The 18,709-nt window shown below is 47.0% G+C and overlaps 1 protein-coding gene across 2 annotated transcripts in view; it reads left to right on the plus strand.

The window, feature by feature from the left end:
• Positions 1–1,660: 1,660 nt before the first annotated feature.
• FGF13 (fibroblast growth factor 13) overlaps positions 1,661–18,709 on the plus strand; it is a 210,348-nt gene continuing 193,299 nt past the window's right edge. Inside the window, exon 1 of one of the 2 annotated variants that reach the window (XM_052673669.1) lies at positions 1,661–2,080. In XM_052673669.1, coding sequence (XP_052529629.1) covers positions 2,032–2,080 — 49 coding nt within the window. In that variant the 5' untranslated portion in view covers positions 1,661–2,031. The remainder of the gene's footprint in view (positions 2,081–18,709) is intronic. The other variant, XM_052673667.1, reaches the window with a different exon arrangement.

An 18,709-nucleotide genomic window follows, 5' to 3' on the forward strand; every position in this document is an offset into this window, starting at 1 on the left:
ATAACATCATCAGAGGGCTCTGTGAGTATCTGCAAAGCAAAGCCAAACCAGCCAGGGCAACTCCTCAGATTCAGAAACAGAGCAGAAGTTGTGCTGCTGCAGACACGGAGGGCTGGAGGTGTGCTGCCCAAGAGCTCCGTTTGGAGCTTGGTGTATGACTTAAGGAAAAGTAATCAGCGTAAGCACAAAAGCAGCAGTTTTGCTCCTGCCTCTTCAACCTCAGCTCCCCCAGCCTTGACTTCCGTGTTCACGGCTCTGCCATCACACCCAGCCCAGCACCACCTGCAGGAGGTGAGGTAGGATCTGCGGGGCTCAGCACTGCCTTCTCCCCGTGCTGCGCTGCGGGACGGCCGCACTGTGCTGCGGGTAGGGCCGGGGGTAGGGGTAGGACCGGCCCCGCCGTAAGCCGATCTGCTCTCAGCTGTCCGCGGCGCTGCGTTGGAGAGAAGGGAGGGTGAAGGGGAAAGAATTCGGCTCGTCTAAAAATAGCGGCCGCGCAGCCCTGTTGGTGCCGCAGCCAGGGCTGGAGACCCCCGCACGGGGCTGCGCTTGCGAGAGGATCGTTTCTCCTGCCGTCGGGGCGGGGTAGGTGGGGCGAGCACTGCCGTGCCCTCAGCGTGCTGCCTCCACAGCGGCCTTGCTCTGCTCTGCCGCGTCTCCCCGTTGGTTTCGCCACGAGCTCCGTTGGAGAACTGGGGCACGTCAAGCTGCCCTGGGCGTTTCGCGGCTCTCCCTTCCAAGCACTTTATTTCGGGCGCTCCAAGGGGTTGCATCGGGTTTCCCCCGGCCGCCCTCCCCGCGGGGCAGAGGGTGCGAGATGTGGAGCCGTGCTTCTTCCCCCGACGGCGGCCCCGCTCCAAGGAAGCTTTGCCCCACCCCGCTGTAGAGAACGAGGCAGGAGGGAAGCCCTTTTTTACCTGGAGTGAGAGGAGCTTCTGCTGCTGTCGGGGGTCCCTTGCTCTTCTCGGAGCAGTGAGGAGACATCCGACAGAGCGGGTGCCCCTTTTCACTCCAGCTCATCCTCTCCCCCGTCCCTCGTCGCCCTCTCCTGGCTTTTCGCTTCCCTTTGAACAGCAACAGGCTGTCGGGCTGCGGCCCGGAGCCTCCCCGTGATGAAATGGGGAGTTGAGGGGAGCACCCCAATGGTGGGGGCCGGCTCTGTGTCACGCCTACCCCCCTGGCGCTGGGGCACCGTCCCAGAGCTGAGGGGCAGGAGGGATGCGCCTTGTTCCCCCACTCTGCCCCACTGGGTACTCGGGCTGGGAGATGGGGAGAGGGTGCTGGGACCGGGCGTTTGGGGGGGGGGGGGCAGCTCCGGCTCTTTGCTGTAAACCTGCCGCCTCTTCTGCAGTGCCGAACGCTCGCGTCCTCCTCCTCCTCCCATCCGCGGCTGCAGCTCTGCTGCTCCATCCCATTATTGTTAGGGGAGGTTGCGAGCAAAAAACAAAACCCAACCAAAAATCCAAGCAACACCCAAGCAAACCACCCAGGCGCTTCCCCCCCCTCCCCCCTGCTCTCACACACACACGCACACACACCCCCTTTCGCTGATCGGTGGCACTCCCAGGACCGGCTGCGCTTCCCTGGCCCTGGGGAGGAGAGGCAGAGCTGGAGAGAGGCGGGGGGAGGAGGGGGCCGGGGCCAGGCAGACACATACAGGGAAAATCGCTTTTGTCTCCGGTACGGCGAGCGGCGCAGGGGCTCGGTGCTGCGGCTGCCGGAGCCCCCCGCTCAGCGCCCGCTCCGCTCCCGCAGCACCGCGGCGGCACCGCGCCGGGGAGCGGGCAGCTCGCCGCCTCCTCTCTTCCTATTATTATTGTCATTTTTTTTTTTTCCCCTCCTCTCGCTCTCTCTTTCTCCACCTCCCTTTCCGACCGTGTGATTTCTGCCTTTTCGGCGTACAGAGGATTCTCCCCCCCTTTCCCCCCCCCCTCCTTCTCCTGCACGCACGCTGCCCCCCGCCCGAGGTTTCTCTGGGTCCAGCCGGAATCCGCGAAGCTCTTGGGGATTTTCCCACCCAAGCTGGGGTCTATGAGCGGGAAGGTGATCAAGCCCAAAGAAGAGAAAGATGCTTCCAAGGGTAAGGCAGGCGCAGCCGCTCCGCTCCCCAGCATGTTCCCCGGCCCGACCGCGGACAGCCCGACCTTACCGCTGGGAGGGGGGCATCGCTCCGGTCCCAAGTCCGTACTTTGGGGATACCCCCACCCCTCCCTCCCTCGCTCGTGGCATGGATGAGGGCGCGGTGCGGGGCGCTGAGTGGGAAGGGGGAGGGGGGGGCGGCCCGGCTCAATGCGGCACGAAAGTGCGTGTCCCCCCCTCTCCCTATTCCTCCCCGCAAACCGCGCTGGGAGATCGCCATGGAGACGGGGGGGCATGGGCTGCATGCGGACCCCTTTTCCTTTAGCGGGGTGCCCCGTTCCGGGGGGGGGGGGGGGGGGGGGCACACACAGGTGGCTCTTCCCCACGCTGCAGCGCTCAGGGCCGTGGGAGCGAGCTTTGGGGCAGTGCGTGTGTGCGGGGCGGGCATCCCGGGAGCAGTTCTTTCCCCGTGTGTTGGGATGGATGCGAGTGGCGGTGTGGCTGCTGCTGCTGGGACAGCCGGCCGAAGGGCACGCTCTTAGCGTGAGGGAAAACGGCAGTTCCTCACTTCTTTGCTTTATAAAAGGGAACGCTCTGCCGTCATTTACTTTCTTGCAGTCTGGGCGGCCAAACCCAAACGATCTGTCCTTTTAGTTCTTCTTATTTATTTCATCTTTTAAAAACAAACGACAAACTTCTGAGTTTCTTGATCCTGGAAGTTGGTGCTGAACGCCTCTCGTTTTATATACTTTTTTTAACCCTATCTTTCTCCTTCAGCTACATCTTGCTGAGACCCTTGCTATTTTCACCAGACTTTTCCTTATTTTATTGCATAAAAATAGCAAAGCCCACCACTCAGATGCATTGCGAAAATCTTCCATTTTCCAAATGTCTTTAAATTACTTTCTTTGATGTTGACCAGTTTTTTTTTTTTTTTTTTTTTTTTTTTTTTTTAAATATATTGGCCTTATTCACCAAAACGCCCTTTAAATAATTTATCACATAACAAAAAATAGAAGATTCCTGCATTTCTGGGGATTTATTTTACATGCTTAGAGCTGTTACAGCCCAGCACACAAAGGATTTGCCATACTTGCATGAAAACTTACTCTTTAACTTAGTCTCCTATTCTGTCGATCACGAGTCGTGCTGAAATCTTTGGGTTTGAAATTGTTTGTGTGCAGCCCTTTGACTTGTGTGTTTCCAAATGCACAGGCAGTTGTATTTGCTGCTGCTGAGGCAGTAAGACACGCAGGGCTGCGATTCCTGTGGTGATGGGAGGTGTGTATGCTGAGAACGCTCAGGGAAACTGTTGGTACTGATACTGCTTGCAGGAGATGGATGTGCTCCTTTGGAGGCAGCAAGAAAAACTTTCTCTGTCACCATGCAATAGAGACTGGCTTGAGATAGCACAGGAGGAATCCCATCTTGCAAGGTGATTTTAATACCTGCTGTGAACACACGGCTGGGTTTGCACAATAGGCATTGAGCTTTGCTAGTGAGAGCAGTGTGGGCCTTCCTCCCTTGAGGAGGAGCTTTGGGCTGGGGCTGTGCAATCTGCACAACTCAGATGGCCACGCTCTGCCCTGAAACAAGGAGCTGCTTTCTGCCAGGTGTTAGTGGCATCTTCTACCATCTGCTTTTGGGTGGGTCTGTGTTGAGGAGCCTGATGGATCCTGTGGGTCTGTGTTGAGGAGCCCTGAGAGGCTGTGAATTTTGATAGGAAACAGCACTATGGAGCACGTAGTGACTTCTCACCCTGGATATTTTCAGTGGGATTATATCACACAGAGCCCGTGGTGGCTTCAGGGGTTGTGCAGTGTGACAGAAGGACCAAAACCTGCTTTTAAAGGGATAGCTCTGGTGGCATTTTTCTCTTAAACCCAAGAGGGACAGCCAGTTTTCTCTTCAGACATTCTGGGTCCTGCCTGGAAAATCTCATCAGGGCTGATTTGCTCTGGACTTGGCAGCTTTCATAGCTGCCTGTGGATGTTGAAGAGTTAGCTCTCCCAGACTCCATGCAGCCTATGGATTGGCGTTCTGCAGTCCACGATGCCCACCTTTCCATGCAAGTTCCTCCTGAGCTGTGGAGCTGCTGTGTGGAGATGCCCTGGGGCCAGGTGGGGGTCTGTCCCCAGATCTCCCCCCAGAAACCTTTGCTTTGCACTATGAGAAAGGCACATCCAGTGTCCTCAGTGTTCTGTTTGGGAATGTATCAATGTGACCTGTTTTGAGTGCAGTTCTGTTAACTCTTGTTTAGATAAGAAGCACAGGACAGCAGGAGGATGTAGGGCACTGGCAAGTGAGCCGAGATGCTGCAGCCCTCTTTGGGCTTTAGATCTGGGCTGTAAAGAGCTCGTGCTGCCCAGCGTTGCAGCCGAACTCTTTCCAGAGGCTGTTCTGCAATTTGTGTGGCTCCTCCAAGAAAAGCCAAGGGACGGCGGAGAGGATCTAAAACTAAATCTGAGGCATGGATTCGTCTGCATTTGGCTTTCTTTTCGCCAATTGGATTATGTGCTATCATCTTCCCCCAGCAGGGCAGACACGGGCAGGTCCCTTCCAGTCACTTCACTGTCACTGCGAGGAAGTTGGGTGGCTCTGCCCAGAAGCCTGATAACCTCAGCCAGAAGCAGTGACAAAATACAGACTATATTTTCTTCTCCAAAAAGCAGAATGGGAGGAGTATTTTCCAAGCTGATAGCTCTAATGTGAGAAGAGCCTATTGAAATAGTGACAGTGAGGGTGAAGGCTTTGGAAATAGAGGTACTGTTCTAATTTAGTGACAGGAGAAAACAAAGCACTTAAAGAAATCACCTGGCAGGAAAAATAGAAGTCAGGATTTTGACATATCTATTACTGCTTTTCCTGGCTTTATGAGAACGTAGTATAATGCAGCTTATGATTGAAAGGTCTGTAGAAAAGCTGACAAAAATAAAGAAGCTGATCTCAACAGTTATATTTCTATGGTACTGAATCATGGGAAAGCAACTTACTTGAGAGGGGCTGAAGAAGAGCAGCACGGAGGCAATGTGTAAGCTGACCACATCTTGGTCTGAGGCCATGGAATCAAAATTAGCAGCAAGTGCAGAGCAGTGCAGGAAGGGGGAAGGGAACACAGTGTTGGTGTGCTAGGAGCTCTGGTGGGAGGCTTTATCAAAAGTTTGGGTACCAGTGCTTTTGCATCCCAAGCCACAGCTACCAACCCCAAAAAACTGACAGCCCTTCACCAGCCACAGTCTGATGTATGAAACTGGAGTCTCTTTGGGTTTGCCCTCTGCATCAGAACTTGTGTTTGTGCTGTAAGCATTTAACAATGCTGAGGAATGAGGAGTTGAACTCAATGGTTTTTTTCTTTGCTTCCCATCATGAAGAAATCTGTGTCTCCTGTCTGAAGTCTGAGATTGCAGATCCCTTTGAATAGATGCCTGCATCGCCCACTGGGAAGTGACAGCCAAAATCTGCAGCGCGACCCACCCCATCCTGGATATTAACACCGTGGGTTACAATAGATACTCAGCTCTTGGCTGAGGTCCTGATCCATTCAAAATTCCCAGTGACACCAGTGGGAGTTCTCTGTCTGCCTGTGGCATTGCCTCTGATTAGTGGGTGGTTGTTAATGTGCCCATGCCTGGAATATTTACAGTAACTACCTCCTGTTATGACTCATTATCTTTAACTGGTTTTGGTTCCCCAAACTACAGTAACTCTCTGTAAAAGGTATCGTCCTTCCCTCTAAATCCCCAGACGATGTTCCCTGACATCTGTTGGTAAAATACCAGCAATTAGAAAATGGACACTGCTTTTGAGATGAGAGAGCCAGCATGTTCCTGCCAATGCTTTCTAACTGATTTCAGTGCTAGTTGAAGAAATCCACAGTAAGGCAATGCTTTCAGGCACAAGCCTTGGGGTTTGTGACGTTGTCAGTTCTCATACATCTGCCGCTCCATGGCACACTGCTCATCTGGTCCTAGAGGCAGTAGTAATAGATAGTCATCTTTTTGGGGGGCTTCTAGAGGATGATTTAATAACAGTTGCTTCTTAGTGGATATAAAATCCCATCTTCAAAGGCAGAACTCCCAGGCAGGTGAAGGCTGGGTGATGTGGAGCCCCTTGGGGCGTTACGGGGGGCTGCACGAGGTGGATAGCTGCTTCAACAGCAGATGCATACAGATTTGTATGGCTCAGATTTCTGGCTTCTCTGGTCTGTAGCCACCCACAGGATGCTGGAGACTTTAAATATATTTGCACCGTTTTTACTGTGATTTCCTGCAAGGCATTGGTCCCACCCCTACACTTTGGGAATCCAGTGCTGTAGTGCAGCCTTGGGTCAAATTAGTGTTAATTTTCTTCTTCTGTTCCTCATTGTGTGTTATTGCTATGGTGTACGGAGGGAAGGAGATGGCTCCAAAGCTGGTATGGTATGAGGTATAAGCTGCTTCCTCAGGAGCAAAGAGGTGGCAAATCTTATTCCTCAGTCTTTCCCTGAAGGCAGCAAGCAGAAGCTGTCATAAAATCTTCTGTGCAAACAAAGAATCTGTAAATCTGGGAGGAAGACTTTCTCATCCTAAAGAACCCACAGCCAAGTATTTTCAGACCAGGATCTGTGTGGATTAAGGTATATTGGGAGAGGAATTGCGCTGTTGATTGCCGTGAGATTAGAGGTGCGTGTGATGTCTACAGTTTGGCTGTGGATATATTTAGAGATTCAGCAATTCCATATCTGTTTGGTGGGACTGAAGCTTCTCCTTTTAGCTGAGCCTGGCTCTAGAGTCTGTGTGCCCCAGGTATTGTTCAAATCTGTTGTCCTAAAAAGATGCCCTGCTGCTCCCAAACACTCATCTTGGTCAAGCTTTCATGGAAATATTTACGTTAAAAAGACCAAAGTGAAATAATGAAAGGAGTCTGTTGGTTACTTTTTTTTTTTTTCCTGTTCTCTTTATTTCTGGTGGTGACACACATGTAGGACTTCACTGTTGTTTGGTTTCATGCTCAATATTTGTATTGTTTTGCTGAGAGAAATGAAGCTGAAAATAATTTGAATTGCACCCTCAGGCAGGTAACCATTCAGTTCTTCTCACAGAGGAGTGTAAAGTGAGACTGCTCTTCTCTTAATTAGTTTTGTGAGAGCGGTGTGTGAGGCAAGGTCGGTGCTAAAGGAGGGAAGGCTGGCTGAGCACTGCTTGCGTTGTCTGAATAATCAGAGCATCCTCCTGAGGTGGGAGGGAGCAGAGGGACTGAACTGAAGTGGGAAGGGGAGATGCTCCTGAAAGAGCACCGGTCTGCGATGCATCGTGCATGCGCTGCTCAAGATCAGCTAAATACAAACCAGCGGTGGTTCATTAGCTTTGATGCGGCCGTTGTGACTGCTGCTAAAATGAAGGTGTATTTATAGAGATTATAGAGATTATAGAGATTGCTCCGTGGCCCAAGTAATCTCTGGGTAATTTTCAGCTGAGGCTTGGTGTAACTTTGTCAGTTGCTTTAAGAATGAACTGTTTAACCTGTACTTGGTGTTTCTGATACGTGTGCTTCAAGTTGTTGACTGCTTTAGGACAAATTTGGTTTGCTTTAGCGGGATCAGATTAAACTTGTGCACCATGTAATGCTCTTCTGATGCAGCAGTCTGTGAGCATTTGCTGGCTTTTGTAAAGCGACTGTTTCATTTCCATACATCCTCTGTAGACACCAACACAGGGAATATTCAGTGGCACTGTTGAACTGTCTCCACGTTTGTGTAAGCTGTAACTACCAAGGCTGGCAGAAGAGATGCTGACTTACCTCAGCAGTAGGGACAGCATCCATGGGATTATCTTTCTAACCTTCCAGCTCCTCAGAACACTGTGCCAGAGGGGTGACCTTGGCTGGGTGGGCTCCCGCCTACCTCTGCTGGATGGGGAGAAAAGGAGATAAAAAAGCTTGTGGGCTGAGATGATAAGACAAGGGAGAAGGCTTACCAATGCCTGTCACAGGCAAAAGATTTGGACAGTTAATGCAACTTGTTGCCAATTAAAGCGGAGTTGGATGGTGAGAAACAATGAGGACCCTTCCTGTCACGTCATGTCAGCCCTGTCACCTGGGACTTCAGCTCCTCGGGTCATGGTTGCTGGGAACCCTGCAGCTCCACAAGGTTCATCTGGATATTAATCATACACCTGGTTTAATTACAGTTCAGGTGTTCTAAGTGATTTCCCTGATGACTGTATCCTGTTTTTGCAAATGTAGGTGGTCAGTAGGTAACAAGCATTGATTTTTTTTTTTTTCTTTTTCCTTCCATTTTTCTGTTAATTTTGTATATTGAATCTTCAGAGTTTTTCCTCTTACACTGGAGGTGACGTTTTGAAAGTATTTCTGACTTCCACTAAGTGAAAGGAAAAAGTGCAGGGCGTCTTCTGCATAAAAGAAGAAAGATATAATGGAGAGAGGGTCAGAAAGGAAATGAGGAGAGGGACAGCAGAGAGCAGCTGTGGGTGCTCTCCATCCTGCTCTTTTCTCAGTCACAGTGCTTTGAAATCATGGGCGTATTCTGTTCAGGTTGGACTTCCCCATGTTGTCAGTGTGCTGTCAACTTGCTTATGCAGGAAATGTTTTTTCTTTGGATTCTGTGCCAGCTAGAAATTTCCGTACAACTGTCTTTTCTGTTTGGTAGATGTGTGCCTTTCTTATGTTGCTCTTGCACTTGCAATCTGCTCAAGCTGTGCTCCAATCCTGCCTTGAGAATGTTAAATTTCTTAATTGTAATTACACGCGGTGCTCCAAACTGCTGTCACTTACGCTTTGTTCCTCCGAGTGCTGCAGGAAGATGAGAAGCTCTGATGGAGCCAATTGCTGCTGCAAGCCAACGCCACGTTTACGGGGTGCAGGGCTGGAATACCTGAGCTGTGAAAATCTCTTTCCCAGTGAAATAAAGCTGCGGTGGTGTTTGGGAGTTGTATTGGTGGCAATTACAGCTGTCAGTGTGTCTTATGGGGATCATCATTTGTAATAGCCTGAGAACGTGGCACAGAGCAGGTGCTCCCCCCGCTGCAGATGTTGAAGCAGCACTTCTGATCTTAAGCAGGAGAAAAGTCTTTGCCACCCTGTGATGCACAGTCAGTGCAGGTTTCATTGCCACGTGCTCTACTTACGTTCGCTTCTCATCTTGCGTACCGGTGACTGAATGTTCAGAGCCTGCCAAAAATAGCTAGCTGTTTTCAAGTGATCGGCCAAGGAGAACTAGAGGGACTTCGCTTTGCTGCTGCTCTTTTCCATTTTTCCTATGACCTCTGTTTGCTTCTCGAAAAAAAAAAAAGACTTTTGGAAGTCAATGAGAGGGGATTAATAAGTGAAATAAGTCCAAGGGAATTAAATAGCAAATCTCTTGTTCACCTAACAGGAAGGCTACAGCAGCAGGAAGATGTAAGCCAGTCCCAGAAGCTCAGATTTCGTGGATGAGGCATAGCCCATCCCTCCTGTCTGGGGAGGGCAATAAAGCATAAGTCTGTTTTTGGCATTTTAATGGTTAGGTATGTTTGTTATTCAGCCTGTTGTACTTCCAGGCTTGTGGTAGTTGGTCACTGGGAAGCTGCATCCTTCTCTTTCCTTGGCTGGAGGGGGTTTCGTGCAAAGTAACGGTGAATAGACCAGCTTTCCAGCTTTGTTTTTAAGTGTCTCAGGGAGGAATCTCTCTCAGATGGTTTCTGTTGCATTTGGAGTAACAAGTTGGCTAAAATAAAAGGCTTTTCACACAGGGTATCCAAGTAGTAGGAGGTGGAGAGGAGTAAAGCTTTGTGGATGCTTGTGCAAGAACTCATACAAGCAGGAAGGAGAGAACAATGTAGAATATGGGAGGAATGTAAAATTGTACTTTCTTCTCATAGTGCAATGAGATATTCCTGTTTAGGACACTTAAATTACATGGCAGCAGTGAGTGTAGAAAAGCAGAATTATGCCAAGATGTGAAAATTGTCCTTTTTGTCTCAATGCAACTTTTGGAGTTTAAACATTTCTATTTGTTTCCTCAGAGGAAATAAAACTTCTTCGAAGCTGCTCAGTGAAATGAAGCAGGCTGGAATTATTTTGAGGAAAAGGATCTGAGCTCAGTGTGGGTCTGTGTTCCACCTTGAGACCGAGAGGCCCTCCAGTCTGAGCTGGGACTGGAGCAGAAGTCCTGAATTGATTTCTTTCTGGTCAATGTAAGGAATAGATTTTAGAATATAACACTTGATTCAATTTCTCTTGTAAGTCAGCGGTGCAGAGGATAGCAGGAAGATGAAAAGCGAGGTGGGGAGATTTTGTATAGGTGCCTTTTGGATTGGAGGAGTATTGTTTTTATTTCAGTGCACATTGTAGGGTGAAGGATGAACTTATAATTGCTTTGAGATTTGCAGGAAGAATAGACAGGGGGATGAGAACGCAAAGTGTGATGGAGTGGCAGGAGAAAGCAAATCCTGCGAAACGTTGAATGTCAGAAAATTAGCTTATGAAAGGCTCTGGGGAGAGTGAGGAAGCTGGAAAACGTAATGGAAGAGGGGATATTATGGGCATAATTTATCACTGTTTCCAGGACTGTAATAATAGCCCGGCTATGTATTTGTGGGTATGGATTTGTGAAGACCATAAAAGAAGTGATGGAAGTAGCTTTGGCAGGGCATGAGCAATAGGAAGGGTTCTGGCGAAGCTGGGGTCAGGGGGGAGACAAGGTCAGCAGTGACGCAGAGATGGAGGTAGAGAGGAACAAGGAGGAAAAGTGCCTTATGAATATGTTGCAGTTCCAAGGCTTTTCATAAAAGGGCAAAGTCTTTGTTATCACTGTTAGTAAAACCATTTGCCCTACTGAAGCAGCTGTGCATATTGAGCAGATAATTACCTTTGTATGTAGGATTAACTTGGTTGGTTGCCTCATTTTTATCAGAGGGGTGTTTTGCAGATTGTCAGAAGAGCATCTAGACTGGAAAGTGGCAAGGAGAGGCTGGGCTCCTGGTCCTTACTGACAGAACTGGCTTTACAGATTTAAAACTCAAACTTTCAAAAAATCAAAACAATAGTTATTTTAAAAACAAAGAGAGAGCCAGCTATGTTGTGTGTAGTGATCCTGCCTGGATTCCTACCTATATGACCTGCTGTAGGGAACCTGCTTTGGCAGGGGAGTTGGACACGATGATCTATGGAGGTCCCTTCCAACCCCTACAATTCTGTGATTCTGTGATTCTGTGATTCTGTGATTCTGTGATTCTGTGATTCTGTGATTCTGTGATCCGCTCAGTCAAAGCTTGTGGATCCAAAAAAACCCAATGTCATCTAGTGTGATTTTTCACCTCTTCAGTGCGCTAAAGGGGAATTACCTTTGTGGTGCTTGAAGCTTGTGCCTTGTGTGTATCATCAAATATCCAACCACGAAGCTTCTTGTTTAAGTGAAGTCTTCAAATCACATTCCTTCTATGGTTGAGAGGTTGGCTCTCCATTTACCATTTAAAATAAATCAGTAAATCTCACCTGGACCTGCACCAGGTTGAGCCAAGTGCTGACTGTGGAAGCTGGAATGTTTCATCAGTCCCAGCCAGACCTGAGGCTTACAGAAACGAAATCTGGAAGTGTTCCTTGCATTTTGCAATAGGGAGCTCAGTCACAGAGGATTGAGTACATTCACTGGTGTGTTGTTATAGGCAGTGTGTACCCAGTGCAGACGTCTCCATTGAATTTGCAGTGTTCTCCTAGTAGACTTGATCAACAGATGTGATTGCTTGGGATTTGGCTGCCAAATCTTGACTTCACTGATAAAAGCAACTTGAAAGAGAACTTCGGCATTTGTGTTTTGTAATGACATAAACAGGGTTATCTTCTGTAGTATTACTGAAGGAAAGGAATCCTGGAGGAGAGTGCTGTCTCTGGAACTCTGAGCAATAACACCAGGCTGTGTTTTTATATCAGGCACGCACGTTTGACAGCCTAAAACCCCTGGAAAAAACCAAACCTACTGTCACCCTGTCATGTAAGGTACTGAGCAGCTCTACTTTTCATTTACCTGAAACCACTTAGCGCTCAGGTTTGGGCCCTGTATCAGCGAGCATCGTATTTCCTATCATGTCTCATTCCCACTATCACCAATTCTTATGTTAAATGTATTTCAGAAGGAGCAAGAGACTGCGTGAGAGAGATGGAAGGAGTGACAAAAGGCTTAGCACACTTCCATCCCACTCATTGATAGCTGTGTGAGCAAGCTGCTCATCAAGGTGGAGCCTCCATCCCTGGGAGGAGATTACACTGCATTACTTCTCTTTTGTAAAATGATTAAAATTGCATCTGTCAGTTCCTCAGCAAATTATTACCTCAGAACAAAATATTTATCCTGTTCTTTTACACGTCTCTTCTTAAAGCCCTGTGGCCTCTTTGCTACGATCTCCATTGACTGATGATATCTGCACTTTCGCTATGCATAGGGCATGTGTATGAGCTCTGCAGGTGAGAGCTGGAGAGCTGATCTCTGTTTATTTGGGTGACACCTTACAAAGAACAGCACTTGATCCAGCAGTGTCCTGTCAGGTTAGATTGAAATGCAATTTGTGCTGCTCAGTAATGTCTTGCTGAGTAATATCCTTGGTAGGAGTGTGACATGCTCAGCATTTCATGGTGCTGACCGCTGTGGTACTGAATGAAGGATGAATATTTCAAATGTGGAGTCTTTCTTTTTTCTTTTTTTTTTTTTCCTTCAGGAAGTGTAGTGCTATTATGTTGAATTGATGTTGTGCTTTAAAATAAATCTGAAGAGAGCTAGAACAAACTGTATGTTTTGTTAAGAGGCTTGATGCTGCGATGTGGAATTTGTGTGTAGGATAAAGTGCTGTGATGGTTCCCATGATCTTAATAGAGAGTGAAGTATGTAAGACAAGTAAGTCTTGCTCCTGAGACTTGATCTCAGCAGAAAATGGTGAATAAAAGGTAGCAGAAACCTGTGTTTAGTTTGTACCTTCAAAGGTGGTCTGGGAGATGTGCAGACAGAGTATGGCAAGAAATCTTGCAAGGTGTGATCCTGGATGGCCTCAGGCAGAGCTGCTGCTTCCTTGCATCTCCGTTAGCTCCATTGTGTAATGGTAGATTGGGCTTTGGGAATTATGGCACCAAAAACCAATAAGTCTCCTTCATTCTCTGCACGTTTACCTTTTTCTTAATTGTGTTTTACCTTCGTTGGAAGCATAAGGTTCGACTCAAAGGTCTTGAAAGGTGGTTAACACCTTGATATCTATGGTGGGAATGGAGTCTTTAATAGATGGTGGTGTCAAATTTTGACCCTCCATCTAATACCTCCATGAGTTATGGATCTGTTGGTCCCATGTTCATTTTCTAATTGGTGTTCAGATTTATAGTATTGCTACGGATGTCTCGCTGTTTTACCACAGAGAGAGAATGGCTCATGCTTTATAAATTGAAGCTAATGCTTCTTTGATTAGTATAAGTTTATTACCAGATAAACAGTATCTTTCTCTGAAACGTGACTGTGCTTGTACGCTTAATACCCTGGCTGCCCTGATATGACACATCAGTGGGTTGGCTGCTGATTAGGCCCAGCTAATGCAGCGTCTCAGAGCACCACGCAGTTGAAAGCTTACAATTAAAGTGTGGGATGAAACCAGATCTGCCTTTGTTTTGAACTTTTAAGTCTCACAGCATTGAAGCAGGCTGCCCTACTCTGCCCAGCATTATTTTCCAAGATGTAATTATTCCTTGCTCACTGACTTGAGTAAATCAATTAAAACTCCGTGCGTGTAACAAGGCTTTGACGTAAACTAATTGATCAGGACGTGCAGGCAAATGAGAAAGGTGTGGGACAGACTTTAAAGTAGAAGACTAAAATGTTACGGAGTGCTTTTTTGAGGTGGTGTGGTAGTAGCTAAATTCCCACCTTCTGTACTGATGGGCTGTTTGCTGGGTGCAGTGGTGCTCAATGCCTCTTTGCTTCACTCAGGTTGGTCTCTTTGCAGCCTGTCCTGCAGGAATTGGGTCTTGCTTTGATTCTCTCTCCATCATCTGAAAGAGTTTCAGGGTATGTGTGAAGGGTATCTCAAACTGCAAAGACTGACTGTTGCCCACCTCTTTGAGTGGCTGATATGGTTTGCTAATTCTTTCCTATACCTTGGATACCTCTGGAAATAGATTTTTTTTTTTTTTTTTTTTTTTAGTTTTTTTTAGTTTTTTTTAGTTTTTTTTAAACTCCAGTTTTTCTGCTTCTGTGAGGTGCTATCCACAAGTTGAGAAGGAATGACAAACTCGTAAATCCTTTGGGTGCTCTTGGAAGGGCCTCATAAATCATTAGGACCTTCTTCTGATCAGCCAAAAGCACTGGAGAGGAAAGCAAAATGGGGACGGGCATATTGCCAGGAGGAGAGGCAGGAAAATTGGCCTCTGGTGAGGACCAGCCTTCCAGTTCGTCACTCCATCGTATTTTTAGCGTTATAATTACTTCCCAACCTTGCTCTTCCTTCCCAGGAAAATAACGCTTTTGCTCAAGTTGCATGCAAACTATTGGGAATTGATGAGTTGAGTTGCCTGTGTTCCTGAATTCAGAATGATTGCTGGCTGCGAGCATTTTCCTGCCAGGCCTGGAGAAAGAGCTGATAAAAAGCAGCACTGCCAAATCTTATTTTTAGCTTCTGTCCTGTCGGGATATTTTTTTTTCTTTTTTTCTTTTTTCCTGCTCTTGGTGTCTGTTTGGGGTTTTTTACATGTGGAGTGTTCTTGTCAGGGTGTTCAGAACAGCATGGTGCCATGTGATTTTTGGCTGTGACCTGGTGGTCTGGCCTGGCTGGCACCCCACGACCGATGTATCTGTGCTGCTGATGGCGCTGCCACGCTGCTCTAGTTGCAAGACAACTTGTAAAATAAGTGCACCGCTTTGGGCAAAATTAATTTCTTGGTGTTGATGTGGTTATCACATTGCTCTCTTTCAGCTTGCAGATACCTTGCAGGTATTGCTGTTGTCACATTGACTTCATTTTTGTTGTCCTGGATGAAGGCACTTGATGCAACTTGGTATCACAGGTGACATAAAGATGCTCAGGTTGGCCTTGGTGGGCACCAACCAACCCACTGGGATGTTTCCACTTGGTTTGGTGCTCTTGTTTGCAGCATGCCCTCTCTGAGGACTCGCTTTCCAAGCAAAAGCTCTCTGTAGCACTCTATGCAAGGCGCTATTTATTGGACGTGTCCATGCAACTTTATTTTCTTTGCTTCTTTTCACATTTTTCCACTTGCCTCCTGGTTTTATTCTTGCTCTGGGCAAGGCTTGCCTTCAGATAGATGTGAAATTGATGAAAATCCTGTGCCCAGGGTGCAGACCAAGTTCTCTTGTCTTTGCTTCTGCTGCTATTAATGCCTTCCTCCATCTCTTCCAGCCCCCTCCCTCTTTGTCCTGACAGCTAAATTGGAAACCAACTGCAATTCTGCTCTCACTGTATTTTGCCTGAGGTACTAACAATAGGCTAAAACTGACTCAGATCATGATTTTAATCAGCTTGATTTTTGCCATTGGCTTTAGAAAAAAGAGCTATTTTAGTCCTTCCTCATCCTTGGTCAATGTTATTAATCCATCCATGGTTCTAAAAATCTCCAAGATTTTCAGCACAGAGAAGTAAATCTTTGAATGAGGCTTACTCTGAAATGCTGATGCACCAGTGGTACCTCACGTTTCCAGCGAGCAACAATTTTCCATGTAGAAAACTGCAAATTTGGAGGGATGTGGCACCTATTGACCACTGTAAGGAATTTTTCATGTGAAGCTGGAGGCGCTTAAATGCCGTTTTCTTAAACTTCCAGTCGTTCTAGTTTTGATATGTCTCTTTGGATTGCTAGTCTTTGCTTCTAAGACCAATGGAGGATTGTTGGCGCCTGTAACCACAGAGCTGAGTGACGACACATGTCTGTGCTGTTTTGCTGGGGGATGAGAGTAGTCAGTTTGTTTTAATTTTTAATGCTTCGATTCTTTGGCAAACACCGGAGGTGTTGAAACGACTCACTCATGCAAAAAAAAATAAATGATGCATGTGTGCAGGTTGGGTGCCTGAAGGCATTTTCGCAGGCGTAACTTCAGGCACACAGCTTCCACAGCCTGGGCTCCTTCCATACACATCTATACTGGGAAAGGACAGACAGCCATTTCTGTGGGACCCTATAGGCATTCTTCAGCCCACTGCCACCTCCTGCCATCTCAGCTGTAGTTCACTGTTTTCCTGGTTGGACTGGTATAACCAATTAGAGATAATCTGACTAGCAGAATAGCAGATCATGAAGAACAAATAAACAGCTCTGTCTTTCCAGCTCTTAGTGTCCAGTTGTGTGCATGCTTTGGTTGCCTCATACTTGATGGCTTGTCTAGTTTGAAGTGCAGCAGCCTAAGCCTGTATGAGATGTTAAAATGGCAGATGCAGTTTGGGTTAACTTGAAGTCTTACGTCCTTTGTTTCCATGAGGCATATCTGCTTGGCTGAATTAGCTGCTGACTGCATTTTTGAACAATTTCTCGCAAAGACCTATAGCTGTGTGTTCTTTGTATGAAAGCTGAGTTAGTTTCTAGAGGAGATGATCAGTCAGTGACTTACTGAGCTCAGGTTTTGCTGTCTGATGGTGGTTGCGTGGTAGAAGTTGGATTTTTGTAGGTACAGCAGAACTTTTCAGTATTTTCTGCCTTGTATGAAGGAGATGCTTACTGGAAGGCTTTTCCTTGCAAGTAGATAAATGAAGTTTTCCACTTCTCTTTGGCATGGAAAGTTCTCATTCTTAATATTCTTAATCCAAATTAAAATGCTGCTTCTGGGAAGAGCTGTGGAGACAGCCAGCGGCACACAGGTGGCACAGTGAGATGACTTACTACTCTCTGATCTAAAGCAGTAGTAATAATAATTAAAACCCCAATGAAACTCTATATAACCTATAAGAAATGACATGTAAAAGAATGCTTGTCCCAAACCCTTTGCCTCTGTGTGTTACATGATGGAGTGTATTCCTGCAGTTGCGGAGCTGCTGATTGTTGTCTTCTAAGCCATTAAGTCCTTTCTCAGTGTAATACACAAAATGTGTGAAAGCTTTTCTTAATTGAATGGTAGATATTAAATATTTCATATTTTGGGGATTTCTTGTTTGCTTCGTGTGTGTGAGCTCTACCACAGTGCTTTCACTCTTGAAAGTGGATCCCCAAAAGACCAGATTTTCCAGGCTGCTTAGTTAAGTAAATTCTTCTCATTATTAATAATGCTTTCACAACCTGATGCTTCTCATTTCAGTGGAAAAAAAAAATGTAATTAAATGGCCACGTGTCCTCAGACTCATAGTGTTGGTTATGCAAGGGAATCTATCTAGATGCCACTCTAACTGTTTATTTTTGTGTGTTTTCATGTAGCAGTGTTGCTATCAAATAGTGGGATTGCGATGGAAGTTCTCAGCAAATGAGGACTTGACTGAGCACCGAGCAGGGAGGCAATCTCTGAAGGAAGAAGTTGGAAGAGATTTAATGCCTTTAATGCTGTCATTTGGATGGGCAGCACAGGCTCAGAATTATACGGTTATTTCTCTTGCCATTGACTTTTTTGTCTTCTGAAAACACTTTGTGGGCGTCTTTCAAAATAGCATCTCACTGTCCCTGAACGTGCCTAGAAGAAGTTAGTTGTTCCAGATTCTTAACAAGAGCTGAAAATGGTTTTTCTGTTGTTGCAGTGACAGATTGCACAGAAGCACCTTTGTGATGGAGCTGCTCAGTGACCACACTGTGTGTGCGTGTGGTTATTGGATGTTTCTTGTGTATGTGTGCTGTGCTTCTGACTGTTAGGAGGCAGCAAGGAAAACAAACAGAGGGAAAGAGCACAACGCAAATGTCTGTGTTGTTAAATAACATCAGTGAAACAGAAAATAGAGACAGACCACGAGCCAGGAGACAAATAGCGCTCACCCTTGACTTCTATTCCTAAGCAACTTTCTTCTGGCAATAAAATGGCCACTTCCATGTTTTGTTGCTTTATGGCACACTGAAGGATGATCATGCTGGGAAAGCTCTGTACAAGCACAGCTCACGGGATGCCCTCTGAAATACTCCCTGGAGAGGGTGGGGGAGCAGCTGCAGTGCACGGTGTGATGCCATATTCGTGGCTCCAGCTGTGACTGGGCTGGCTTATCTGCATGGCACGAGCCCTGAGGGCTGTGTTAGTCTCGCTGCTGCATCCCATGGTGTTGCTCTTCATCCAGCTCAAACACAGAGCTCCTGTTCCAACAGGAGCTGGCACTTGCCTGCAGCATTCTGCAGCATTGTGTGGTGCAGTGCCCCCCTAAAGTACCGGGAAAGCAAAGCAGCACAGGTGCTGTTTATCTTATTAAAGTGGTATAAGCTTTACAATAGTGCTGCTCTACAGGGTCACTCAATGTCTGTGGTGCACTGTGATGAGTGCACTGATGGTCTCCTGTCCTGGATGTTGTGTGTTGAACCCTTAAACACTTAAGAAAATAAAAAGAGGATTTGAAGCAAGCAGCTCCCATGGTCTGAGACAGGCACCTGGAAGGGGAGGGAAGCGATGCCTTGGAGGAATGTCTCCTGCCATTCAGTTCTTCACAGGTCCCACAGCAGAAGTGATTTAAAATTAATCTGGAGCTAACTCTGCAGGCAGACAGCTGTGCTG

This window comes from Tympanuchus pallidicinctus, unplaced genomic scaffold (genome assembly GCF_026119805.1).
Source record: "Tympanuchus pallidicinctus isolate F22 unplaced genomic scaffold, pur_lepc_1.0 scaffold13, whole genome shotgun sequence".
In the NCBI taxonomy this organism is placed as follows: Eukaryota; Metazoa; Chordata; class Aves; order Galliformes; family Phasianidae; genus Tympanuchus; species Tympanuchus pallidicinctus.